We start from the raw sequence: 27,733 nt of genomic DNA, 5'->3' as shown, positions 1-27,733 counted from the left end.
ATTTAAAAAAATCAATATGGAAAAGGAGAACAGAAAAAACCATGTCGGAGGCCGAGTGCCGTTCCCTCAGTAATCATTTATTGCTTCTTGCGCAATAATAGATCCGCAGATATTTAGCTGGGTTTGAGGCCACGTTTCTCTGCCTTCCTGCAGCCCGCTGACGGCCGGCCTACAGAGAGTGAGGAAGGGACGTGTGTAGTTTCTGGGACAAGATCCCTTAAAGGTGGGGGTCGTGCATCTCCTTCCCGCATCCTCCATCCTGCTCTGGGGGCGTGGACGAGCCAGCAGAAGCTCACCTTGGACCCTGAGCCTCAAAACCACACCCTCTGGACAGCTGAGCAGGCGGCGTGGAGAGCCCAGTTTACGGAGGCCCGGGAGGCTTCACACCGCCCTGAAGCGCCTTCCTCCAGGCTTTGACGTCAAAGGGAAAGAAACTCTGGTCTTGTTCAAGCTACTATTATTTGGAGTCTTTTACATGCAGCCAAATAAACCCTCCTTCGTGTAAGACACAGAAAAAGTAGACTTCTTCCTGGTCATGAGATTCTGCTGTGATGCCACACCCAGGGCCACACGGGAACAGACCATGTTCTACAGGAGGGAGAGAAGCCCGAAGCCCAGAGCTGCTCAGAGACTCATGGAGGTGAGTCACTCACACAGCAGGTGACGAGCGCACCAGGCCCGATTGCAGGAGCTGACCTCCGGACTGGAGCCCGGCCCTGAGCGGTGCTGAACTCGGCTCTGGCCGCAGGACCTGCATGGCAGAGGCCTGGCTGCACGAGAAACAGCTCGGGGTACGAGCAGTCTGTCCGCCTCCCAGGGCCCTCTAGGTTGGACAGAGGGGCTGCCACCTGCTCCCGCCTGCCTTTGCCTTTCTTCTCTGGGCAGACCTAAGCATTTCACCAGCAGCTCAGCACCTGGAGCCCTGAGGTCAAGTTTCTGGAAGGAAAGGCAGTGCTGGGGTGAGTTTTAGCAAAACCTGAGTTTTCGCTCTTTCACGTCAAGCCCCTCGGCTGCCATTCTGGCTGCCAGTGTTAAGGCCTGGCGCCCTCTCCAGTGGAAGGAACTGCCTTGGGTGCTGGAGAGAAAAGTCTTGCTCCCTCCTTGCAGTGGCTTTTTGGGGTGCCCCCCCATCGGCTCAGGTTTCTGGAGTGACAGTGAAAGAAGGGAGGAAACAAAGGCCCAGAATCCAGAACCGCACCTGCTTGTCTGTCTTCATCAAGTAATGCAACCTCGTAATTCTGCCAACATTTCCTGACTTGGGTTTTGCATCACACTTTCAAATTCTCTGGAAAGAATCTGGTTAACCGGTGCCATTTGGTGCCCCAGGATCCCACATCCTACGGGGACTGTGGGCTGTTCTTCGAGGGCCTTCCGAGGGGAGAAGGCAAAACGTTAAACCCCACCACTGCAGGCAGCCCAGCGGAGTCCTAGGGGAAGCACTGTTCCCGTGGCTTCAGTGGACAGACACGATCGTGCCCTCCTCGTCCGTCACTTGGGTGGCAAAATCAGCTTCAGGTCTGCCATTTGAGCACAGAGTAAAAACTCGATCATCTGTATCCATCTCATTTGACGTTTGTGACTTTTTAAACAGGGGCTATGCTGTTTACCCTTGCACCATCTCTCTTTCTCAAAACACAAACTGATAATATAAAGAAGATTGTGATAATATTAATCTATTTATTTAAACTGAAATCTTCAAGCTCTCATATGAATATCAGCAATTAATATGCTAATTACAAAGGGTGCTTCCCTAATCACAAAAGCAAGTCTAACAGGAATTCATTAACCATTGCATCTTCTTTTAACTGCTTGCAAGTGACAAGACAAAACTTATTTTGAAATCTTTTTTTATTTGGTTTTATCACAAATTTGAGACCAGCTTCTCTTCCTCTCGTGCCTTCCAGGTTACTGGGATTAAGACTGTATCCCAGTCACATCACCCCTAGAGATTCCATTGGAAACTGGGTCTGAGTGCGTTTGTGGGTGGGAAGGGAGGACCAGTCTGGACCTCATAACATCCCATTCTACAGGGAAAGGCCATGCTGGGCTCCATCCATCAATACGGTCTGTCTTTCTATGTGCTCCCACTCTAGAATTTTAGGTAGGTCAGTTCACGTGAGAAAGCCAGTACCAGACAAACATGGTCCATCGCAACTCACCTGCTGAGGGCTCTGGGTTCCCCGGTAAAGCTGGAAGGAACCATCAGACTCCTTTAAGGACACTCCATTTCTCAGCTACTGCTTATCAGCTGAACCCAGGCTGCATTCATTTTCTGTGCTGCATGACAAATTACCACAAACTTAATGGCTTAAGATAACATGGGTTTATTATCTCAGACTTTCCGTGTGCAGGAGTCTGGACTGAGTCCTCACATGGAGGCTCGGCTGGGGAAGAACCTGCCCCCAGGCTCATTCAGGGTCTTGGCAGACTTCCCTTGCTCGGCTGTACTGAGGGCCCAGCTCCGTGCTGGCTGTTGGCTGGGGGCACCCCCGGGTGCTAGAGGCCGCCCACAGTTCTTTGACATGCGAGCTTCTCCAACACGGCTGCTTCTTTCATTAAGCTCATAAGGAGAGTCTCTAGCCCCTGTTTGCTAAGAGGGAGTCTTGTGTAATGTAACCTAATCATAGGAGTGATGTTTTGTTACCTTTATCATATTCTGTAGATAGAAGCACAGGTCCTGCTCACCCTCAGAGGGGGATCATACAAGGTCATGGACACCAGGAGGCAGGGGTCCCAGCAGCCACCCTGAAGTCTCTGCACCACACAGCCTTTAGCATTTTCCCCATCCCTTGAATCTGGGCTTGCCCTGTGACCTGCTTTGGCCAGTAGAAGGTGGCAGATGTGACCAACTGTCAGTTGCCAGCCTAGGCCTTGGGAGGCCTTGTCCTCTCTTTCTCTCTGAAACTTTCTAGGCTAGCATGAAAGCAAGCCCAGGTTAGCCTGCTGGAAGGTGAGAGATGCACGGAGCAGATTAGTCATCCTAGCACATGCAAAGGCCCTGAGGCCCAAGGATGTTTGACATGTGTGAAGATCAGACAGGAGGCCAGACTGAGGGAACAGTGGTAAGAAATGAGGCTGGAGAAGCAGCTAGGGACCTGAAAAGCCGTGATGAGGACTTTGAGTTTTATTCTAAATGCATGATAACAACAAATGAACAAATGAGTACACAAACAAACACAGGAGTGAACGGTCAACCAGGGAGAAGGAAAGTGTGCATGGTACCTGGGCACCACGTAACCTGATCTCTGTTGCTTTCTTTCCTGGCTCTGGATCCCCAGTGGGCATCAGATTAGCTCTGATATTGATTATTAACTTTATTATTATGTATGTTGTATCCCCAGTAACAGATTTATAATTATTTTTAGTGTTTGTCTTTTAAATATTATAGAAAATAAAAAATAGAGTTACAAACCAAAATTGCAATAATGATGAAGTTTATGTTTGCCCATATATTTACCTTTATTGCGGATCTCATATCACTTTGCGCTACTGTCTAAAGTCCTTTCATTTCAACTTGAAGGACTCTCTTCAGAATTTCTTGTAGAGCAGGTCTAGTGGCAATGAACTCCTTCAGCTTTTGTTTATCTGAGAATGTCTTAATTTCTCCCTCATTTTTGAAGAACAGTTTAGCCAGATATATAATTCTTGGTTGACAATTTTTTTTCTTTCAGCATTTTAAACAAATTATACTCTTGCCTTCTGACCTCCATGACTTCTAATGATAAATCAGCTAAAAATCTTATTGAGGATCCCTTGTATGTGACAAGTTACTTTTCTCTTGCTGTTTTCAAGATTCTGTCTTTGGCTGTCGACAGTTTGATTATGTGTCTCAGTATGGATCTCTCTGGGCTCTTCCTTCTTAGAGTTTATGGAGCTTCTTGAACTCATGTCTTTTTTCAAATTTGGGACGTTTTCAACCACTATTTCTCCATATAATCATTCTGCCTCCTTCTCTGTCTCTTCTTCTGAAACTCCCATAAGGCACAAGTTGTTCCACTTAATGGCATTCCACAAATCCCTTATGGTCCGTGCATTTTTATTCATCCTTTTTCCCTGCTTCTCAGACTCAATACTTTTATTTTTTTATTTATATATTTTTATAAATTTATTTATTTATCTGTTTTTATTTTTGGCTGTGTTGGGTCTTTGTTGCTGCACGTGGGCTTTCTCTAGTTGCGGCGAGCAGGGGCTATTCTTTGTTGCGGCGCGTGGGCTTCTCATTGCAGTGGTTTCTCCTGTTGCGGAGCACAGGCTCTAGGCACACGGGCTTCAGTAGTTGTGGCTCGCAGGCTCTAGAGCTCAAGCTCAGTAGTTGTGGTGCACGGGCTTAGCTGCTCCGCGGCATGTGGGATCTTCCCGGGCCAGGGATTGAACCTGTGTCCCCTTCACTGGCAGGCAGATTCTTAACCACTGCGCCACCAGGGAAGCCCTCAGACTCAATACTTTTAATCATTCTATCTTCAAGTTCACTGATTGTTTTTTCTGTTTGTTCCAATTTGTTGCTGAACCCCTCTAGTGAATTTTTTATATAAATTATTGTACTTTTCAGCTCAAAAATTTTTGTTTGGTTCCTTTTTATAATTTCTATCTCTTTGTTAATATTCTCATTTTGTTCACATATGGATTTCCTAATTTCCTTTTGTTCTTTGTCCATGTTTTCCCTAGAGAGTTGGTTTAAAGTCTTTATCTAGTAATTCTGATGCCTGGGTTTCTTCAGGGACAGCTTCTGTCAATTAATTTTGTTCCTCTGAATGGGCCATGTGTTCCTGACTCTTTTTATGCCTTGTGATTTCTTTTGTTGTTGTTGAAAATTGTGCATTTGACTACTATGATGTGGTAACTCTGGAAATCAGATTCTACTTCTTCCCCTTCCTCAGGGTTTGCTGGTTTCCTCTCTCCTTTCTCTTCCTTCCTTCCTTCCTCCCTCTCTTTCTATGGTTATTGTTGAAGGCTATAGTAGTACATTTATGATACTTTTCCAAAATATTTTTGCAAAGATTATATGCCTTATCACATGTAATCTCTGAAGTTTCTATTTCTTTTGCTTGTGTTCAGCTAGGATCTTGACAGAGATTTCCTGAAATGCCAGGAGCTCAAACAAACAAAAACACCAAAAGAAGACTCCAAAATGAGAGAACAGCCACCTTTCCTAGTCTTTGCAGACTGGCTCAGTTCTAGGGACACTCCTTCACCACTTACCTAGGCTTCCTTTGAGTCTAAGGATCAGCCCAATGTAAATGCTTAAGTTCTTCTCAGGATTTTTCTGAGCATGTATCTTCCCTGAATATGCACATGTGTTTCTAAATTCTCCTGAATACAAGGCTACTTTTAAATGTCCTAATTTCCAAAAGCATCTAACTTCAGCTTCTCCTCCTGACCTTAGATGGTCTACTGTATGTCTCCACCCAGATATCTTTCAGTTTGTAGTTGCCTTGTAGCTTTTAGAAGCACTACCCACCTGCATTTCAAGTTGTGTGGAACAGGGACTAGTGGCTTGCATCATTCCTCCAGGTATGCCCTTTCCGGCTTGAGGGAGAAAACTGGAAACAGGTCTGCCACCTTCTCAAGACCAAAATCACCATTGTGCTGGGAGGGGTGAGGTGGGCTGGAGCTAGGGTGAGTAAAAATATCACATAATTTTCCCACCATTTTGAAAATGGATTTTTTTTGGAGGGCATTTTCTTGGTTGCTGTAAACATTTGACTATCTGACTATTTTCTAGAGCTCCTACAAAGTTGTTTAAGACAGCTTCCATTTCTTTTTGCTGTTGTTTGGGTGTGTGTGTGTGTGTGTTTCTGTGGGGAAATGAGAACTTGGAACTTCCTGGTCTACAATTTACTGATGTCACTCTCTGCTACATGACCCTGGACACAGGTGCTGAGGACCTGAATCAGGCAGAACAGCTGTCCTACAAATGGAAAGGAAAAAGCTAAGCTCACTACTGAATTCGACAAATATTTATTAAGTACTTACTATCTGCAAGGCACAGTTGCAGGTGCTGGCATCTAGAGCAGCAGTTGAAAAGGAGATGAGATACTTTTATTCATTTATTATTTTACATAGCAAACACTTACTGAGCTCCATCCATACACCAAGCACTGATGACACAGCAGTAAGTAATGTAAGCATCATCTCTGCTGCCACAGAGCTTGGGATTTAAGTAGACATGAGTTCGTGCTAAACCATTAAAGAGTAGAAATTGCATGTATTACTGCCAAACCACTAGAGAAGAGAAAAATGGAAGGAAACTTGTCTTTAAAAATTCAGGAAAGGGGTGCTAGAGGGAAAGCACTGTAGTGAGGAGATATAGGCCACTGCAGTGCCACATGATGTAGGGTATGATAGTGGAGTACAAGGTGTTCGGGGGCTTCTCAGGGGCAAGTATAACTTGGCAGAGTCTTAAAGATTCACATGAGGTAATCAGGTGAGAGGTAGCAAAGGTGTTCTAGGCAGATGAAAAAATATGTGCAAAGACAGAGGGTAAAGACAGTGTGTGGCATATTTGAATATAACTAAAAGAAGTCCATTTGGGTCAGCTTTTTGAGATTTTAAGTAGTGAGAGCTGAACCAGGAAAGGAGAGTAGAACCGAGGTCATGCAGGATATTTTAAGCCACATGAAGCAGTTTAAAATTATCATAAGAGTGATGGGAGCCACTGAAGGGTTAATAAAGGAAGTGACATGAAGAGATGGGGATTTTAGAAAGCTGAACTTGGCTGTCTTGCAGATAATAAACCAGAGGCCAGTTAAGGGCTGTTGCAGGAATATACACAATAGATGGTGGCGATGCCGACTTGGGTCGTGACGGTGAGAATAGAAAAAAGTGACTGGGGTGATTAGGAAATTAAAGACATATCTTGGAGATTGACTGGACTGAGAATTGAAGAAAAGGAAGAAGACAAAAATAAGTCCCAGGTTTCTGGCTTGAGCAACTGATGGATTGGGTGTTATTTACTGAAATCGTCTTAGGAGTTGTTGATGTCCTGCCCAGATCACTTTACGGGCCAGCGAACCTAACTGCGAACTACCAGAAAATTGTCCTCAGCCAAACGGGAGCCGGGAGCGACCTCACCCACGGAGTCACACCCCCCACCCCACTGCAGAAATCTGCAGCTAATGACCAACTGACATGAGGGTACAAAAGCCTGGCTCCTTTGCTTCAAGGTGGGATTGGTTCTGTGGTCCAGGCCATGCTCCAGGGCTACCCAAGAGATCAAGCTGTATCTGGGTCCCACGTGAGACCCCCTCCATGCCTTGGTCCGTTCCCGGCTCACCCTACTTCCCTTACGCTCCCTTTCTCCTAAGAGTGCTCCCTCAGTAAATCCTAGTAACCCAAATCCCTGTCTCAGACTCTGCTTGAAGGATGCTTACCCTAAGACCGTTGGTACCAAGAATACTCTCCAGAGGAAATTCTAAAGATGCGATTCCGGAGTTGATCACTTGCCACCTAGCTGGCAGTGAGGACCCTCATCTCTGGTGGTCGAGTGGGAGTACGGAAAGACCTTGGCCTGATGTAGCAGTGTAATTGCTGAGACCATCACTGGGGGGTGAGCTGAAAGGGAATACAGGTTGAAAGAGATGGACTTTATTGCAATATCTCTGGCACATGGGAGGTACAGGGCAAAGAGTAATTAAAGGACGGTGGGGTTGGTGGCCATTGCTGACCATCATTTGAGGCACTGAAAAGAGAAAATGACAGGCTTGGGGGAAATCAATGACTAATCCAAAGCAAACTGTGAGAGACAGAGGCTTCCTTGGCACTGTTAAACAAACAAACAAAAACCATCTCCTGGAGCCAGAAGGTAGACCAAGCTGAGAACCAAACTCAAGACTTCCAGAAAAGTGACTCTCTTCCATCCACGTCAGGGCCTGATACAGACTGGGAGGGACTGAGGGACTGAAATGGGGGAGTGGGTATTTCTGGGTGGCTGCATTTGAGAACCCTGAAGCTCCCAGATTCCCCTGAACCTCCTGAGTTTGCAGAAGCGGCCCCTCCACCTCGTTAAAGGAGAGCAGCCTCTCCTTGTACGTTCTGCACAAGCCTCCAACGAGGCAAAAGCCGCCACAATGACGACTGCTCTCTGACGATCTCCTCTCTCCCCTTCTTGCTGGCCAGCAGACCAATGACTAGGGTCAGGTTCAGGATAACCCACGTGAAGGCTCCTTCGCTGGGCCTGAGAAGGGGGGAGAATTCTATGCCAGAGGAGCCGCAGGAGTGGGTGAACGTGAATGGGCAGGAGCTGCAAGCGTGTGCCGGGGGTGCATCTGAAGAATGCCGGGTCACGGAGGGAAGACTCCGAGTCAGGGCACGTTTATTAATACGGAACTATTCTCCTGGAACAAGGATTTCACATCATGGGCAAGGGCCTAGGGGCGGGACGAGAGAGGGAAGTCCTGATGGCTCTTACAAGCTTGGAAAAAGCAATGCCACGATCATCGTGCTCAACCATGGAAGGAGGGATCAAAAGGCTGCAGACATGGATGCACTAGGACTAGCCTAGCGTGAGACCAGACACACCAGCTGACTTTCCCTCAGAAGGGCCTGGAGGACAAACATCTGCCCAGGTGCTGAGGACAGCACTGGGAGAGCTGAACCGCCATCATTAAGATGCTTCAGTCAGTGGCGACCCCTCTGTAGTCTGGGGCTGATGATAAGAGACGCCGTTTAGTCTGGGCTTTTCAGTGGTAATGAGGATGGTACTGGACCCTAGAATATCAAAGGCCAGGGGCAGCACTTAACCGTGAGAAACAGGATAGGTACAATTATTGTAACGGGCAGCAAAGGCAGAATGGCAACCAAGGACCCGGACCTGTGGTGAGCTGTGGGCATGACTATTAGAACATGGTGCTCCCAGAGGCAAGACGGATGGGCAAGCAGCAAAGTCACTGCCTGGTACATACGGGTGAGCAAAAGAGGCCGAGAATAATAAGCACCAAGATGTCTGGAGCCCCGGTGGAGAGCCACAGTCCTTTTCGCAGTTTCCAGATCTGAGCCAGTCTTCAGACCCACATCCATCAACTAAAGGAAAGGTTGGGTCACTCGTGACACCTCACTCTTTCCTCCAAAGGGACTTACGACCATTTACCCAGATACCCGTACAGTGGGGAAAGGAGACTGCCCAGATCTTCTGAGGACTGTTGGATACAGGGTTTGAAATGATGGGGACCCAAAGTACCATTATGGCCCCTGTTAGATTAGTGTCATATGATGATCTAGTAATAAAGGGCTCCTGATCCATGTACGCCTCACTGTGGTCCACAAACCCACCTGTGGTCATTTTCCTGCTTCCCAAATGTACAACGGGAATGGATATTAGAAGTTGACAGAAACCTCACTGGTTCCTTGATCTATAGAGTAAACCCTAGGATAGTAAGAAAACTCAAGTACTAATAGGAGATATATCTATTTATATCTATCTATTATATATCTATATCTAAAAGATTTATTATAAGGAATTGGCTTACCAATTTTGGGGGCTGAGAAGTCCCAAGACATGCAGTCAACAAGCTGGAGTGGGGGGACTTCCCTGGTAGTCCAATGATTAAGACTTCGCCTTCCAATGCAGGGGGGCAGGTTTGATCCCTGATCAGGGAGCTAAGATCCCACATGCCTCGTGGCCAAAAAACCAAAACATAAAACAGTAGCAATATTGTCACAAATTCAATAAAGACTTTAAAAAATGGTCCACATCAAAAAAAATCTTTAAACAACAACAACAAAAACAAGCTGGAGTCCCAAGAGATCTGATGGCACAGTTCTGGCCTGAGTCTGAAGTTCTGACACCAGAAAAGCCAATGGTGTAAGTTCCAACCCAACAGACTCAAGATGAGCCACTGTTTCAGTTCAAGTCCAAAAGCAGAAAAAGACCGATGTCCCCGCTCCACGGTCAGCAGGAGGAGTTCCCCTGTCACTCACAGAGGGGTAGCCCTTTTGTTCTCTTCAGGTCTCCCTTGGATCAGATGAGGCCCACCCATATTAGGAAGGGCCACCTGCTTTGCTCAGTGTATTCAAATGCTGATCTCATCCAGAAACACCCTCACAGACACACCTGGAATCATGTTTGACCCAATATCTGGGCACCCTGTCAAGCTGACACATAAAATTAACCATCACAGTCACCCAACTGGTAAGTGGTGGATTCAGGACCAGAACTCCACGTTCAGAGCGATATGAAGATCTCAAGCTACAGGGAAATATCTGAGCTAGAGAGAGAGGTTGGGGAGTTGTCGACATGGTGGTGGTCACTGAAGCCACATGAGGAAATGAGCCAACCAAGGAGAATGTGGGGTTTGTAAAGAGAAGATGGCCTGGACCCCAAACCTGGAGATTCGCAGCATCCAGGTGATGGGCTGAGCCGAGGGCACTAGGGCAGGATGGCCGGAGAGGTAAGGAAATCCAGGAGAGAAGCTAAGGGGAGGCATGTTGGGAGGAAGAGGGGCTGTGATGGGGTTAAACAGGACTCGGGTACGGCGAGGGCCACAGAGTGTCCTGGGGACAGAGGGAACTTGGCAGGGGCCATTCCAGGGAGGCGGACACTAGCTTGCAGTGACTGAGGAACCCAAGAGCGTAAGGCAGGCTTGCGGGTATGTACAGGGGGAAGCAGGAGAAGGCTAAGAGCTGGAGACAGGCACTGGCAAAGGTTTATCAGTTTGTCTTTAAGATGGAGAGGCCTCAGCATTTTGAGTTAGTGGGATGTGAGACCAACCAGGCTACCAGTCACGCCGGGGAGGGAACCTCCGAGAAATGGGATAAGCCCAGGCTTGGAGTCGAGTCCTGCTCTCCTATTCACTCCTCAGGCAGATGATTTTGTGTCTCCAGGCCTCATTTCTGTAACAGCTGACGTCAAAATCCTGTTGAGATGAAGTCACAAATGCATGTGAAGTCACTGGACCAATAATCATCGTGATTTCCAAATATGAAAGGCCACAGAGATGGCTGAATGAAAGATACTCCCAAGCTTTTTGATCCCAAGAGTCTGGGAATAGCGGCTGAATCAGGGAAAACCCGGCAGGAAGAGCTCTGGAAAAAAAAGAATGACAAGCTTGGTTTATGCAGGCTACCACACGGGTCATGACAGAACGTCAAAAGTGGAAACACCTACAGATAGCAGAGTTGGGGACCAGATGTGGGAGAGAATTCAGGGCTGGAGAGAGAGTGTTGGCACCCCCAGGTGAGAGGCGAGAGGCGAGTCAACAGGGGCCTGTGTAATGCCTGACAGAGTCGCAGAGAACACCCACAGCTGCCCTGCATTTAGCCACGACTTTGTGTCAGGCCCTTTACCTACAATACCTTCAACCCTCGGGATTAATCTGCACTTTACAGTTGAGAAAATGGAGGCTCAGAGAGATCACCCAACTAATAGATGACACAGCCCAGAATCAGACAGTCACTCTGGCTCCCAAACCTGCATCCTTTCCACTATCTCACGCCGCCCCAGAGGATGGAGTCTCAGGGGAGAACTATGTTTAGGAGACGAAGGACAACAGCCCACCGGACAGAAGGACGGGGAGCGGGTGTGCTATTATTACCGAGGCCAAGGAAGGATAGTTTCAAGATGGTGGAGGCGGGAAACAGCGCCAGACACTGCAAAGGGAGGAGAGAGAGTGAGAAGAGGAAACCTACTCGACGTGGTGAGCGGAGGGTTCCTAGGGACTGTGGACCGTAGGAGGGGGCTAGTCGGTAAAAACAAAAAGGTGCTGCATAGGAAGGCGCTGGACCCCATCCTTCCCAGGTCCCCACAACGGTGCTGGTGGGGAGGGGAAAGAAGCGAGCCGCCAAGGCAAGCAAGCGGGGGTGGGGGGGGGGAGAGGAGGGGGAGGAGAGGAAGGGGGAGGGGAGGGGAGGGGGAGGAGAGGAAGGGGGAGGGGAGGGGAGGGGGAGGAGAAGAAGAAGAGGATTGAGCAGGTGAAGAGGGTGAGGACGCGTCTCCACTGGCTGTGGGTGCGATGAGGCACATGAATGCGGAACTCGCGGCCACGGTCTACAACTTCCCTTCCTCCGGTGTGTCTGCCCTCCTTCCTCCCTGGCTCCTCCTTCTCCGTGTCCCTTAGGGGGTCTGCTTTCTTCTGCCTGTCCCTACAGGCTACACCTACAGAGGGCCGTTCCACCGTGGGCACTGCAGGAGGCTAATCAGGGAAGTCAAAGCCAAGGCCCTTGTCCTCACGCAGCTCACAACTCCACTGGGGACGCGAGCTCTCGAATGTGACAACCAGAGACCACACACCAAAGGGAGTACGTGTCTGGCCCAAGATTCCTCCCACCGCCCCGAATGCTGTCAACTTCTGGACAGTCGGGACCTGAGCTCCCGACGAGCTGGGCCAGCATCTGTGCGCGTCTGCATGCGGTGGCGGCAGCAGAAGCCGCGAGGGACGCTGACCGCCCAGACTGCGTGTGCAGCTGGAGAAGAAAAGGCGCACAGGACAGAACACTAGGTAGCATCAGCCTGTGGGGGCAGGCAGGAGAAAGCGGACCCCCTGACGGACACGAGGAGGAGGAGCCAGGGAGGAAGGAGGGCAGACACACCGGAGGAAGGGAAGGTGTGGACCGTGGCCGCGAGCTCCTCATCCAAGTGCCTCATCGCGCCCACAGCCCGTGGAGATGCGTCCTCATCCTCTTCACCTGCTCAATCCTCTTCTTAACAATGGTCTCACCCCGCTTGCCTTGGCGGCTCACTTATTTCCCCTCCCCTCCAGCAACAGAGCCAGCCTGATTTCCTCTTTCCTGCCTCATTTTCTAAAAGCCACAGGCCAGGGAGTTCCCCGGCGGTCCAGTGGTTAAGACTCCACCTTCCAATGCAGGGGGCAGGGGTTCGATCCCCGACTGGGGAACTAAGATACCATGCACCGCATGGTGTGGCCAAAAATTATTTTTAAAAATTCAAAAATTAAAAAAAAAATTAAATCCACACGCCAGGGAGTGTCATCCATGTGGGCAAAGCAAGGCTCTGGACTCCTCCCTCCCTCCCCCCACCCCTCCACTTCCGCCTTCCTGCTGCCTCTCACCTGCCGTAGGTCAGGAGAGGACGAGCAGAATTCCTGTGCTGGACCGGCCTCAGGCTGGGTGCCCCGCCAGAAAAGGCTTCAGCTGCCACCGTGCCTGAAATGCCAACATCATCACCAATTCCTTCAGTGAAGAGTTCTTGGTGCCTGTCTTCAAATGTAAACATGCTTGGAAAGGTAACTAACAGCCTTTGTCTCTAACACTGTGGAGAAAATCATGAGAAGACCTCTTTGATGTGTCTTAGAGAATCAAATACCTCGGAAGCCTGGGGCAGGGGCGGGGGTTGGCACCAAGAGATGGTTTAGGGAGCAGAGAGGGAAGGTGGAGGGGCTGATGAAATCTTAACCCATTTTGCAATTTTGTCCTGGATTAACCTCCTCCCTTGGTTTGGGTTCGGGGCAAGGGTCAATCATTCATTTGTACCTGAGGCTGTAGGTGCTCCAGCCATATCCCCTGGGCCTTCCTCGGAATTTACCCGCAGACGTTTTCCAAATAACAGCGGGGAAAGTCAAACGATCTGGAGAGTTGATGCCCTGCAGAAACGAATGTGGGTCAAGTCTGGGGTGTTCTGCGTGGTCGCCCAGAGGGTCCCCGGCGGCACTGGACCCCACGGCCCCCAGCAGTTAACACGTTCATTACTGACCCTTTGATTGCTGACCCTCAGAGCGCTTCCTGGATGGCCCCTGGAAGGAACTATTCACACCCAAACTCTGTTTCAGGTCTTGCTTTGGGGGGGAATACAGACTGTATAAGGAATTTTTCCCTGTTATTCCTAAGACCTATTGGGGCGGGGCGGGGAGCGGGGGGCGGGAATAAAGTCCACCGGCTCTCAAAAAAAAACCACCCACGACCCATAATTTAGAAATATGCATCAAAATTTTAAATGCCCATATGTTTTGACCCAGTAATCCTACTTCTAGAAGTTTACCTTAAGGAAATTAACAGACTGGGTGCAAAAATGTATGCAGAAGGACGTTTATCATCATGCAGAAGAGTAAAAATGGGGAAGCGATTTAATTTCCAGCAATAGCAAATTGGCTAATAAGTTATAGTAACCCTATGTTGCCATTAGAAATAACAGTGCAGATTTTTCTATATCTTTCTATGTCTTTGGTAAGTTAAGTGAAAACGCAGGCGACAAAACATCATGGAATCTACTTTTGTCACTAGTACATCCCTAGGTGACCGTGTGGGCGTTATCTGGAGGATGACAGCAGAATGTTAACAGTGGTTGGTCATCTTTGGGTGGAAAGATGGGGATTGTGGCTCATGTTCATTTCCTTCTTTACACCTTTCTGAACTAAAAAAATGAATTATGCTTTTTTAATGATTGATACAACTTTTAAAACTGAAAAAAAAAAAATTGTCAAGAGAAGCCAATGGCCTCAGCCACGTAGAACTGAATTCCACAGCCAACCCCGCCTGTCCTCCCAACAGGAGCTACTGGTCTCATCGGCTAGGGGACCGGGGCAGACCCCCAGAGGGGAGGCGTCCTCCTCAGCCGGCCGACGCTGGGCGCGGCCGCTCTAAGCCAGTCAGCCGACCCGGAGCCCGCGGGGCGGGGGGGGCCTGCAGCGCGCGTCACGTGTCCGGCGTGTGTGGCCCCAGCTGACTCCGAGGAAACGCGCGCAGCCCAGCATCCAGGCTCGGTCGCGCCCCGCCTCCCTGCAGACACCGCCCTGCCCCCGCCCGCCTGGAGCCCCAGCTGGCACTCAGCGGGTCCCTTTCCAATTTGCGGCACATTCAGGAGTTCGGTATTCCCACGGGAAGAGCTCGTTGCCATGGCGATGCGAGCCTCCCAACCCCGGACCGCCCGGGAGGCCGAGTCCTCCCCCAGCACGGCCCGCCCCCGCCCGCAGGAGAGGGTCGCGGCGTGGGGGAGGGCGCGGCAATGACGGACCCAGGTGAGCGGGAAGGGGAGGACGGCCTGCTCGCGAGCCCCCTGGCCGCTCTGCCCTTTCCAGCCCCCTCGGGTCCAGGGGCAGATGCCACCTCTGGTTCTGGAGCGTCTGGGTGGGGATGTCGGACGCTCGGATTTCCTCTCAACGTCTTCCAAGAACGCCGGGGCATCTGTAAAAGTTTCTGGAACGCAGCACTCAGGAATGAAGCTTTAACCTCCGGCCCCCGCAGTCCGGACTGAAAAGTCGGGAGGGGCGAGGAGAGGGAGGAGGGGGAGGCGACCGGCCGGTCCCGCGCAGGCGGGGGGCAGGCAGGCGGGGCCTCCTGCGCGCGGTGCTGCGCGGCCCTGGAGGGGCCGGGGTCACGGGCGAGGCCCGGCCGGGGGACGGCGCAGCCACGCCCGGCGGCGACGCGGGGAGGGAGGGGGCGGTCACGTGCGCCGGCTCACCGGGGCCCCGCCCCCGCCCAGGCCCCGCCCACCTCCCAACCTCCCCTGGGCTCCCGGATGCCTCCCTCCCCGGGCAGCCGGGGGCTCTGGACTCGCAGGCCTCGGCGCCGGGAGGAGCCGTGTCTCCTGTTACTCACCGTAGGTGGCTGCCCCGGGGAAAACTGCAAGCGCATCACCGACTGGCCTGGAAAGCCTTTCATCTCTGCTCCAGCAGCAGCAGCTCTTTGATGAATTGTGTCTCGTGGCTTTGGGGCCTCCAGCCATACCGTGCTGTAAATCCCTGGGTGCCTGCTGGCTCCGATCTGGGGCTCCCCCTTCCCTCCTCCTGCTGCCTCAAGACTCAGGGACTTGAAGTCGCAATAAACCTTGATTTTTCCAAGAGTGTTTTTTCCCCCCTCCAGCCTCTCCGTGCACCCACCCACTCCTACACCTGACGTTTTCCTTCAACTGCACCCTGCCCCCCTTCAGGTCCACAGACACACAGGCCTCGTGCCTTCCCCTCCATCACCAGTCCAGTGAGAAGTCAGCTCACCCAAGAGGCAAGAGCACAGACGCCCCCGGCCAGCTGTCCACTCAGCCCAGGAGAGAGAGGCCACACCCAGCAGCAGGCCCCTGTGCAAAGAGCGCTTTTGCCAACCGCAGGCATCGTATTTCCCGAGTGAGCCACATGTAGAAAGGATTAGCTGTTTCACCCAATAAGCCCACATCTGTAGTTACATTCTAACAGGGATAAAACTACCCTGGTTATTAATCCTCCTGCTTTAGGATATAAGCTGATCACCAGCTGGGGTCAGGAAAAAAACCCTGCCCCACTCAAGCCAGCCTACCCCCCCCCCCCATCCTCACCTGCCCCATCTCCTGTGGTGCAGTGTTGCACTTTTGTCTGCAAACCAAGTTCAAGGCCACCAACGGAGGCACCTCTGAGACAGGACAGCTCCAGTCTGTTCTGGAGAGGACATCCATTCAGTCACATGAGTACGTGTGAAGAATCTACTTCGGGCAAGACGTCAGTCCCCACTGTGGCAGAAACAAAGATGATTCCTGCACGGCCCTTGTCATTTCTATGCCAAGAAACGCTGAAGTGGGTGGCCACAAACTGTACGTGGTTTCTGGGACTTCTTGCCCTGAGGCGCCCGGGGTGTATCAGGTGGCCTCGGGGAAACCAGCTGGGGTTTGGGTGGTATTTCCAAGCCTGCTGCCAGCAAGGAAGGGAGCTGTTTCCTCTGGCCTCCGCTGATGGGGCCTCTCCCTCCCGTGAGCAGCCAGAGAGGCCGGGGCAGCTGTGTTTCCTTCTCTGATTCATTCTCTTCAGACCTCATAACTGCAGGCATTGGACACTTCCAGAAGTCTCCATTTCCCTGGGTGGGACCCACAGGAGTGATGCAGGTTGAGAGCCAGGACTTACTCTTTCCAGATCACCAGGCCTGGAAGCCACAGTGAAGTGACATCCCCAGGAGGCCATAATCCCCAGTCACTCAGACCTGGCCGAGGGTGGGCTGACCACGTGATCCAGCATCCAAATCGGGACCTGTCTGTAATGAGAAGAGGTGCCGTGGATAATTACATGGGACTTTCCTGAGCAAACCAGGATGCGTTCACCTAACCTGAGGGGTCATCTCCGCTGGGAAGGGCCATGACCAGGACACCACTGAGACTCGACAGTGTCAGCCCCTCCCTGATGATGTCCCTGTGTCCCCTTCTGTGGACAGGTCTCCACCTGCCCCAGCCCTCCCCCTCTCCTCTGCTCCTCTGCCCCCTGTACCTGAAGCACCTGCATTTCCACTCTCCAGCGTTGGATCAGCCCAACCATCTGTTTTTATTGGTACTGGGTCCAGGATGCTGGGAGATTAAATAGAGATTGTGATCAATAATGTTCGTCAAGTGAATAAATCTGGGTTGACCCCATTGCACAGTTAGGCTTTCTACCCTTGACTGCTTCTCCACATCGCTCTGTTGTCCTGCTGGCTTTCTCATTTCTCACGGTAGTGTTCCAAACCTTCTCTAGCCCGAATCCCCATCCACCCCCGATTCTTGCCAGATGCCCCAACTTCCCTGAGAACAAAAAACAAAAACAAAACAAACTTGAGATGCGAACCTGTCAGACTTTCTAAACTCCCCTCCACCTCTGAACTACACGGATCGACGGACGCCCCTCTTCAGGGAAGACTGCCCCTCCTTCCCCCCATCTGCGTGGTCCCCACAGGGGCACGTGCTCACGTCCGGCCACCTCTGCACAGCCGTGCGCAACCTACTGACCCTGGTTGGACTCCTACAGACTCAGGATGGACCAGTGAGAAACCTTCCCTAGAATTCTAGGTTTGGGGCCAAGAGGGTCAGTCTAGTGCCTCTCCTGTGGCTGCAGCCTCAGCCTTGTTTCCCACCAAGACTGAAGAAGCCTGAAGAACCTTCAGGGGCCAAGAGAAGAATGAGGAGGATTCGGAGGGGGCCTGAGAGCCAAGTAGGGAGAGTCTGGAACATTCCAGAAGCTCCTGAGGCCCAGCCATGCTTCTGTTGTTGTTTTGTTTTTGTTTTTGTTTTTTAACTTAACTGATTTAAGTTGGTTTCTCTTAAACAGACTCACAGACTTAGAAAACAAACTTATGGTTACCAAAGGGGAAAGCTGGGGTGGGGGGAGGATAAATTAGGAGGTTGGGATTAACATATACGCACGACTATATATAAAATAGATAATCAACAAGGACCTACTGTATAGCACAGGGAACTCTACTCAATATTCTGTAATAACCTATAATGGAAAAGACTGAAAAAGAATAGGTGTATGTATGTATAACTGAATCACTTTGCTGTACACCTGAAACTAACAACATTGTACATCAACTCCAATATAAGATTTTTTTAAATAAAAATAAAGAATAAATTGGTTTCTCTCACTTATAATCAAAGGCCTCTTATGTAATGCAAGCTGCTTTTCCCTCCTGTCTCTGACTTACTTCCTCCTCAATTCAGTCCCCACGCTGGCCATGCTTGTTTTATCAGTCACATCACTTCTCTTGAAACTTCAGTCGTGTTAGTTACAAATACGCTCATCTCCCTAACCCAAAACTAAATAAATAAGCAAAGGATCCAGAAGCTTCTGTCTCCTTCCCCTCTACTCTGGCCAATTCCATTTTCTCACCTCCTGCTTCGCACCCAATCTACTGCGTGCTCTGGCTCCCTCCCTCCTTCCCCCTTTCCGGATGAGCCCTGCAAACCTCGTCCACCTGCTAGCCTCGTGCTGCTTGTTTGCAGACCTGGCGTCAGCAGCCACCTTGTCTTGAAACTCACACTTCTCTTGAGGCTTTTCCTCCTGGTTCTTCTTGCTCTTAACACAGAGAAGCTTGACCTGCAGAAGTGGTACCAGGATCTAAAGCTCTAGACTTTTCCAACCTTCCTCTCATCCTGTAAACATGCAACTGCCCTGTGCCCACTCTTCTGGTGCCCTGCAAAGTGAGGCTGACTCATCTCTGGGAACAGCTGGAGTTGAGGTGGTGATGGGCAAGTCATTTCGCTCTTGTGATAACACTCTCAAACGTGGATTACAGTGGAAGGGGATGGGGGGCAGGAATGGGGTGGAAGGGGGGCTAAAGATGTATTACTGAGATTCTAAACATTTTTATGACATTTTAAGGTTTTATTTTCACTTTCATGTTAATCTGTGCTTGATGGTGTGTTTCAATTTACCATCCCACTGGCACCAAGTAATCACCAACCTTTAGTGCAGTATTTCATAAGTGAAATGTATGTTCAGTGTTTCAGAAAATTTCTGCTTCTAAAGTGACTCCCTTTCTCCCTCAGATTGGAAAGGACTGACTCAAGGGATAAGCATCTTTGAAATGTGAAAGCTGTCTCTGTTCCTAGTGGCACCAGATGGAAAAGAAGACCTCAGTCCTGCCCTCAAAGATTCATAGGTTCATTAGTAAAACAACACAAGCACACTTGAAAAGTTAATTATAAGCATAAAGCAAGAATGTGAGACATGTCACACGTGGTGTATTATAGGGTGACGCAGACAGCACTTTCCACGGGAGATCAGAGGCGGGAGAGCTTTCCCTGTGTGGGAATAACCAACCGAGGCTTCCTCGGTTGATGGCACTACTGGTCTGGGAGGTGAGTGGGAGCCTTAGATGAAAAGTAAGAATAATGGAGGAAAAGAAAGAAGGATGCTTGGTGCAAAGAAGGCCAAGAGCCTGCAAGGTCTTGAGCCTGGGGTCAAGATCAGGCTGGACTGAATGGAGGGTTCTTACGGGGACACAACAGACAACGTTTGCTTACCTTCCATCAAACTGAGCACATACCCAGGCCATCAACACGGCCAGGACGCCCACCATTTTTGTTTAAGAATTTCTTATTTGATATTTTAAAAACAGCATCAAGAAGACATTATGGGGAAAATCGGAACAGAATTGGACTTCCTTATACTTGTGTTATGGTTTTTAATAGCGTTGTCCATTCTCCTTCTTTGGAGGGTAGAGGTGGACACTACCAGTGGCTAGGTCCTCCAAAGGTCTAATGCAGCCTTTCAGGAGAAAATTAAGTTGAGGCCACGTTTTGGGCGACTTGAATTCCAAGTGCGGCAGCTAGACTTTGCATGTCTTGATGTGCAGAAGGTCCAAGGGCAATGACTGCCTCAGATTCTCTGGGGCTCTGAGTTACTCACCAAGACTAATTCGGGGTTTCAGATCCTTTGTTGCACGGTGCACATTTCCAGGGCTACACACGTGAGAAGTTTCTTCATGGCAGTGATTATACCTCTTCGTTTCATTGCTATTGTTGTTTGGCATTGGCTGGAAGACAGAATGTCCCCTCTAATGCAAAGCCTTTCTTGCAGAATATTCCCTAAAACAACCAAGGAGGTTTATTGCTTTTATTAACTTGACAGTCTGGAGACAACGGTTTTTCAACTTTCTCATCCTTCTGGGTTAGTCGGACACTACCTTGCTGTTGTCACCTGTACCCACCCCGTGCTTGGGACAGTGAAGATCTGGTCATAGGATGCCGTGAGTCACAGATATTGTGAAATGAGTGACTGAATGAATAAATGAACAATTAAGGAGGATTCATGCTAAGAGAAGGTATCCCAAACGTGGCACTGAGAGGGAGGTTGGGATAGATGATTGCTAGGTCTCTTCCAAGTGCAAGAACTCTCCTTAGACTGGGGAGGGGTTGAGGTAGGACATTCAATTCTCTAATAGATCTCAAGAGAGGTTCACTCTCAGTCCCTTCCCTAGAGCTCTCTTGGAAAGATCCCATCACCCTTGTCAGTAGTCTATTTCAGTTTCTCCGAGTCTCAGGGAAGAAAGTTCTTCCTAGTGGCCAACTAGAAGTGCCCGGCCTCACGTGTGGCCCAGGGTTGGGGCCTTAAAGGGAGCCCCAGACCAGAGACGGCGGGTCTCACAGGCAAAAGAAGGGGGATGCCATAAATTGGGGTGAGGAAAGGAGATGGGAAGTAGTGAAAGCAGCCTCCTGAAGGCTTCTGGAGGAGGCCAGAGCGGGGTGCCACTCCCAGCCTGTCCCAGAAGTTCAACAATCCTCACCACGAGTGGAATCTCCGTCCCTCGCTGCCCCTGGATCACCGTGTGGGGTGGAGTGCAGTGGGTGGGTGTGCGCGCCTGCACGCATTTAAATACGGAGAATTCTTTTTCCTTGAGGAATGTCTGTGTATGTCCAGCATTTAACATACGGTATTTCATAAATGTGTGTTAAATGAATAGCGCTAACATTCATTGCACTTCTACTGTTTCTCGGTGTTTTATAGGAATGATTTCATTTAATCCACCTAATCATCCTATGACCTTTTAAAATCCCTCTTTCATGGATGAAAAGAAAAAAAAACCACTGAGGCTCAAATAAATGAAGTAACGTGTTCAGCTACTAAGGGACATATGTGTGGAGCGGAAGGAAAGAAGGGCCAGACGGAAGAAAGGAACAAGAGAGGGAGGGAGGAAGATCTTAGAAACGGGCTGTCAGAAGGCTCAGAGAATTTCTTTTGAAAACCACTTTGACTCAACAAAAATGAGCCCAGCACACAGATCCCCTTTCAAGCCTCTTTACGCCGGGTGTTGAGTCCTGTGAAGAGCTGTGAAAACGAGCCCAGCCCCGCGTGGGACTGAAAGGGAATAAACGACAGGGCAGGATTTTATTATTTATTTATTTATTTATTTTTGGCTGTGTTGGGTCTTCGTTTCTGTGCGAGGGCTTTCTCTAGTTGCAGCGAGCGGGGGCCACTCTTCATCGCGGTGCGTGGGCCTCTCACTATCGCGGCCTCTCTTGTTGCGGAGCACAGGCTCCGGACGCGCAGGCTCTGTAGTTGTGACTCACGGGCCTAGTTGCTCCGCGGCATGTGGGATCTTCCCAGACCAGGGCTCGAACCCGTGTCCCCTGCATTGGCAGGCAGAGTCTCAACCACTGCGCCACTAGGGAAGCCCCCAGGGCAGGATTTTAAATGAACGTCAATACCCACGAGCAGCCCTAGCGCTTTGGGCTGCAGACAGCGGGAAGGACAGACGCTGGGGCACTCGTTGTCCAGGTTGCTGACTGTCGAGAAACGATCCTGTGAACCTCATACCAACCGGTTTTATTTGGAATAAGAGGCATCAAACCCTTTGAGGGACTGAAGAGGAACGTGAACGGGAAAATAAAGGTTAGATGACCTCCCAGCAGGGCACACTAAATGTCCTGCTTCGGGTGCAGGGAAGCAGGACACAGTTTTGGCTGTGAGCTCCCCAGCAGCTTATGCAAGGAGTGAAAGCGTCAGTTACAGGAGCTGTGGTGTTCGGTTTAGAGGAAGCACGGCGCGTTCTCTTTGCTGAAACTTCAGATATTTTTGCCTTGCAAACATCCTCACCAGCGTCCCGTGACGTCGCAGTCTGTAGAGTTCACGTTTATGTCGCCGGACTCCATGCCGGTCGGTTCAGAGCCGCAGCCGCGGGCAGCAGCATCCTCCGCGGGCAGCAACCCAAAGGCATCACGAGACGCCGCTGGTCAGGAAGGGCCTTTGTTGCCGCGACCGTTCCTACCGCTTCCTCGGGGCCGAAGCCCAGAGCGAGCGGAGCCGCTGTGGGCTTCAAAAAGGAACGAAACTGAGTTATTTGTAGTGAGGTGGATGGACCTAGAGACTGTCATACAGAGTGAAGTAAGTCAGAAAGACAAAAACAAATACTGTATGGTTCTGAAGAACCTAGGGTCAGGACAGGAATAAAGACACAGACCTACTAGAGAATGGACTTGAGGACACGGGGAGGGGGAAGGGTAAGCTGGGACGAAGAGAGAGAGTGGCATGGACATATATACACTACCAAATGTAAAACAGATAGCTAGTGGGAAGCAGCCACATAGCACAGGGAGATCAGCTCGGTGCTCTGTGACCACCTAGAGGGGTGGGATAGGGAGGGTGGGAGGGAGACGCAAGAGGGAGGGGATATGGGGATATATGTATACATATAGCTGATTCACTTTGTTATAAAGCAGAAACTAACACACCATTGTAAAGCAATCATACTCCAATAAAGATGTTAAAAACAAAAAAAAAACCAAAAAAACGCCACCCAGGGAGTCCGCACCAGAGGTCTCATTCCCAATGGCCTGAGGCAGCCGGCCCCGCCCAGGAACAGGAAGGATCCAGTCACCTGGACACAGCCCTGAACAGACCCAGACAGAAAATGGCAAAGTGCTTCAAAGGTATTAGAAGGTGCAGATCAAAGGAAAGCAGCCTCCTCGAAGGGCTGTCTCCCACAACTCCTTCCTGGACGGCACTGGGAACAGAAGTGCAAGGCCTCAGCAACCGGTCCATGGTCGCATCACGGCCCATTGTTCATGGCTGCTGGCGGGGGTCCTACAGATGTTAAAGATCAGATTTTGACTTTGGTTCCATTCAGATGGGCTGGACCTTTTGTACGTGCCCAGGATTTCTGAGTGAACGACACGGAGCAGCTCAGTTCATCCGCACTGACAGCCCCGAGGTGGGCGATTTTATTATTCACATTTTCACATTAGGAAATTGAGGCTCCAAGAGGGAGAGGCCCGAGAAACGTACCTTTTTTTGGGGATGGTGTTCGCTGGGATTCCTGCCACCGTGGGGCTAAGTGCAGAGGTCCTCCAGTCTCTCCATTTCCCAGGTTGGTGAAGACAGGCTTGTCTGTGACTGCTTTTTATATCACTCTTCCAATTCAAAAGAAAAAAGACTTGGCAAGCTATAAACAGAGCTCCCCACCACCCCCAAAAACTCGATCACTCGATCATGAAAATGTCCTTGATCACCATGCCAGAGGAAGTGACCGTCCCACCTCCCCTCCACCCTCCTTCCTTCCAGCCCAGGTATTTGTGAAGAATTTACCATGTTCTTACAAGTCCTAGCTATTATAAACACCGCTGCAATGAACACAGGGCTACATGTATCCTTTCGGACCATGTTTTTCTCTGGGTATGTGCCCAGGAGTGATATTGCAGGATTGTATGGTAGTTCCATTTTTAGTTTTTTAAGGAGCCTCCATACTGTTCTCCATAGCGGCTGTATCAATTTACATTCCCACCAACAGTGCAAGAGGGTTCCCTTTTCTCCACACCCTCTCCAGCATTTGTTGTTTGCAGATTTTTTTGAATATGGCCATTCTGACTGGTGTGAGGTGATACCTCATTGTAGTTTTGATTTGCATTTCTCTAACAATTAGCGATGTTGAGCATCTTTTCATGTGCCTCTTGGTCATCTGTATGTCTTCTTTGGAGAAATGTCTGTTTAGGTCTTCTGCCCATTTTTGGATTGGGTTGTTTGTTTTTATGATATTAAGCTGCATGAGCTGTTTGTAAAGTTTGGAGACTAATCCCTTGTCAGTTGCATCGTTTGCAAATATTTTCTCCCATTCTCTGGGTTGTCTTTTTGTTTTGTTTATGGTTTGTACACACTGCTATATTTAAAACGGATAACCAACAAGGACCTACTGTAGAGCACAGGGAACTCTGCTCAATACTATGTAACAACCTAAATGGGAAAAGAATTTGAAAAAGAATAGATACATATATAGGTATAACTGAATCACTTTGCTGTACACCTGAAACTAACACAACATTGTTAATCAACTATACTCCAGTATAAAATAAAAAGTTAAAAAAAAAAAAGGAATTTACCATGTCATGTTCCCAGGGGTTCAAAGATGAGCATAAGGTAGTCCCCGCGCTCAAGGGCTCACGCTCAATCGAGGAGACAGACAAACAGCTGGAGGCTCCCACGCCGGCAGGAACGGCTAGCTCACGGACCACAGAGAGGGGGCCCCCAGGTGGGGGAGTACAGAGAGAAAGTGTCCCCTGCCCGAGATGGCACAATAATCTCTAACGTCCCGCCCAGGAGGCGGCTGAGCTGACCCAGCAGGGGTGCTGGGCTTGCACTGACTCACCCCCACTCTCAGCCCAGGGATGAAAGCCGGTGGCCCTCGTCTGCGGTGCTGGACTCGTACAAGAAACGTGAAGCTTGTGGTTCATCTCTCCCAGAGACCCGTTTAAAATGTGGTCCAAGCTTGGAACAGCGAAAAAACAGAACTCACTTAAATGCCCAACACAACATGTGGACTATTATCCACTGTACATCCATTTCCTGGAATATTAATCTCTCATTTTAAGTGATACCTGTTAAGACTCTACATCTGAAATTCTTCCGACAGGGACTTCCCTGGCAGTCCAGTGATTAAGACTCCGCGCTTCCACTGCAGGGGACATGGGTTTGATCCCTGGTCCGGGAAGATCCCACGAGCGACTAAGCCCATGTGCCACAACTACTGAGCCCACGCGCCGCAACTACTGAAGCCCACGTGCCTAGAGCCTGTGCTCTGCAACAAGAGAAAGCCACCGCAATGAGAAGCCCGCGCACCGCAACAAAGAGTAGCCCTCTCTCACTGCAACTAGAGACAGTCCACACACAGCAACGAAGACCCAACACAGCCAAAAAAAAAAACAAAAAAACTATAAAGCTTCTACAGTCATCCCCTTCCCCTTATCCAAAGAGGATACGTCCCAAGACCCCAGTGGATGCCTGCGAGAGTACCCAGCCCTGTATATACTATGTTTTTCCCTTACATACCTATGATAATGTTCAATTTATAAGTTAGGCAGAGTAAGAGATTAACAATAATAACTAATAATAATATAGAACAGTTATAACAATACGCTGTAATAAAGGTTATGTAAATCTGGTCTCTCTCTCTCAAAGCATCTTATTGTACAAATGTAATGCCTTTGCCACCTTAAGAAAGCACTTACCACACACTGTGGCTGTAACTTTTGCAGTCTGAGGTGCAACAGCAAAACTAGCAGGAATTTTTTTTCCTTTTCACAATTTCACAGGTAGGAGATTCGTTCTTACCATACATCTTAGCAACTTCAGCATACGATTTTTTTGCTTTCCTTATTAAGTGGAGAACTTTCGCCTTTTCCCTTGAGGAAGCACCTTACAGTTGCTCATTGGCACACCTGAATTGCCGGCGTCACTCCTCTTGTGCTTTGGGGCCAATATTAAGTACAATTAGGGTCACTTAAACACAAGCACTGCGGTACCACAACGGTGTATCTGACAACCGAGTGGCTACGAGGTGACCAACAGGCGGGATGTGGTGGACAAAGGGGTGATGCATGTCCTGGGAAGATTTCATCCTGCTACTGAGAATGGCATGCAATTTAAAACTTATTGTTTATTTCTGGAATTTTCCGTTTAGTATTTTCAGACTGTGATTGACTGCAGGTAATTGAAACCACGGATCAGGGGAAGAATGACTGAACTGTGTTTTAGTATTTGCATATTAAATTAGTATTTGCATATTAAAAAGGGTAAGTAGAATTTGAAAAGATACATGCACCACTATGTTCATAGCAGCACTATTCACAATAGCCAAGACATGGAAACGACCTAAATGTCCATCGACAGAGGAATGGATAAAAAAGATGTGGTTCATATATACAATGGAATACTACTCAGCCATAAAAAAGAACGAAATCATGCCATTTGCAGCAACATGGATGGACCTAGAGATTATCGTACTAAGCGAAGTCAGTCAGAAAGAGAAAGAAAGAAAAACCCCATATGATATCACTTATATGTGAAATCTAAAATACGACACAAATGAACTTATCTACAAAACCGAAACAGACTCACAGACATAGAGAACAGACTTGTGGTTGCCAAAGAGGAGGGGGGTAGGCGAGGGATGGATTGGGAGTTTGGGATTAGCAGATGCAAACTATAGAATGGATAAACAACAAGGTCCTACTGTATAGCACCTGTGCGATTCAATATCCTGTGATAAACCATAATGGAAAAGAATACAAAAAGAATATATATATATGTATAACTGAGTCACTTTGCCGTACAGAAGAAATTAGCACAATATTGTAAAACAACTATACATCAATAAAATTTTTTAAAAGTGTAAGTAGAAAAATAAAAAAACAAAAGAAGAAAAAAAGGGTAAGTAGAAATACTTTTTTGGACACTTAAAACTTTTTTCATTTTTAGTGACCTGTATTGCTTTCTTTAGAAATATTGGTCAGCAGCTCTTAGGTGAGATCCTGGCAGCACTGGGGGTGTTTCCTCCTTCTCTTTCCTAAGTGCTCTGTAGTGTGGTTACGTTCAGTCAGGGACATGACTGCACACACATGTGCATGTGAGCACATGTGTCGAGCAGCGTCCTCATGTCCTGCGTCCCCTCCTCACCCGCCGTCGGGGAGAGGAAGTGGGAGGGGAAGGGAGGGGAGCATCTGGACTTAGCGAAGGCTGGTCGCTCCTTTGGGAGGGTCGTCCGGGGAGCCACGGTCAGGGGCACCTGTGTCCCCAGGTAGCCTCCTTGTGCCCCTTGGGGATCCTGCCTGGGCTGACGTCCCCTAGACTGGAATTTTCTCCCTGTAGAGACAGCTTTGAGGCCGACACAGGACCTAACCCCCCAGTAGGAAGCACTCCAAGTCCACAGACACTGCTGGGACCATGGCAGGCAAGTCCCGATCTCCTGTGGCCCTCGAGGGTCCACTAGAGGCTCCTGGGGGCCCTGACTGGGCAGGGAGAAGCGGGGTCTTCTGAGGGCGGCGCTCTGCGTGCTGGCTGAGCCCGCTGGCTGAGTCTCTGGGCTCCGGAATTTTCCTACTCACTTGGACACACTGCCTGGGAGGCCCTGGAGGCCGAGCCAGCTCCCAGAGGCTCCCTGGGTGCAGGCGGTCCCGGAGGCACGGGGTGGGTGGGGAGAGCTCTCACCCCGCCTCCTCTGCGTGGGCTGGCAGTTCTGGAAGGGACCAAGGGGATTCCAGCCTCTAGGTCCTGCCTCGAGGTCCAGCCCCATCACGGAGCCGAGGGTTTGGCTCAGCGGTACTGGGCCTGAGGCCCTGGGGCCCTGGCTACCTCCTCTCCCCTCCCCCCTC

The 27,733-nt window shown here is 49.6% G+C and overlaps 1 protein-coding gene and 1 long non-coding RNA gene across 7 annotated transcripts; one reads left to right on the top strand and one right to left on the bottom strand.

Annotated features, from left to right (window-relative positions):
- Positions 1-1,830: 1,830 nt before the first annotated feature.
- Positions 1,831-24,847, bottom strand: LOC309625670 (uncharacterized protein; the record flags this gene model as incomplete). 6 transcript variants are annotated; one of them, XR_014242642.1, is made up of 11 exons in its annotated part: positions 1,831-5,611; positions 5,974-7,551; positions 9,465-11,019; positions 11,529-11,583; positions 13,002-13,095; positions 13,423-13,532; positions 15,484-16,363; positions 16,752-17,185; positions 20,004-22,407; positions 22,972-23,097; positions 23,379-24,847. XR_014242642.1 is itself a non-coding variant. In XM_082385726.1 (9 exons), 5 exons carry the CDS (start codon positions 15,608-15,610, stop codon positions 13,051-13,053), a joined length of 297 nt encoding a protein of 98 aa, XP_082241852.1. In that variant the 3' UTR covers positions 1,831-5,611; positions 5,974-7,551; positions 9,465-10,850; positions 11,529-11,583; positions 13,002-13,050. The 6 variants fall into 6 exon arrangements, 3 of the variants coding, with proteins under 3 accessions (XP_082241852.1, XP_082241851.1, XP_082241850.1); XR_014242643.1 differs by lacking the exon at positions 11,529-11,583; XM_082385726.1 differs by lacking the exons at positions 16,752-17,185; positions 20,004-22,407; positions 22,972-23,097; positions 23,379-24,847 and adding exons at positions 13,185-13,201; positions 13,643-13,692 and having other exon boundaries at positions 9,465-10,850; positions 13,475-13,532; positions 15,484-15,610.
- Positions 13,741-15,725, top strand: LOC309625705. The gene is made up of 2 exons (XR_014242675.1): positions 13,741-14,903; positions 15,489-15,725. It is a non-coding gene; the product is annotated as an uncharacterized lncRNA (long non-coding RNA).
- Positions 24,848-27,733: the final 2,886 nt, after the last annotated feature.

Source organism: Balaenoptera borealis (genome assembly GCF_965194805.1).
Source record: "Balaenoptera borealis genome assembly, chromosome: 3".
Lineage (NCBI taxonomy): Eukaryota > Metazoa > Chordata > Mammalia > Artiodactyla > Balaenopteridae > Balaenoptera > Balaenoptera borealis.
The sequence above is the reverse complement of the archived record's forward strand: the minus strand, read 5'-3'. Positions and strand labels throughout refer to the sequence as shown.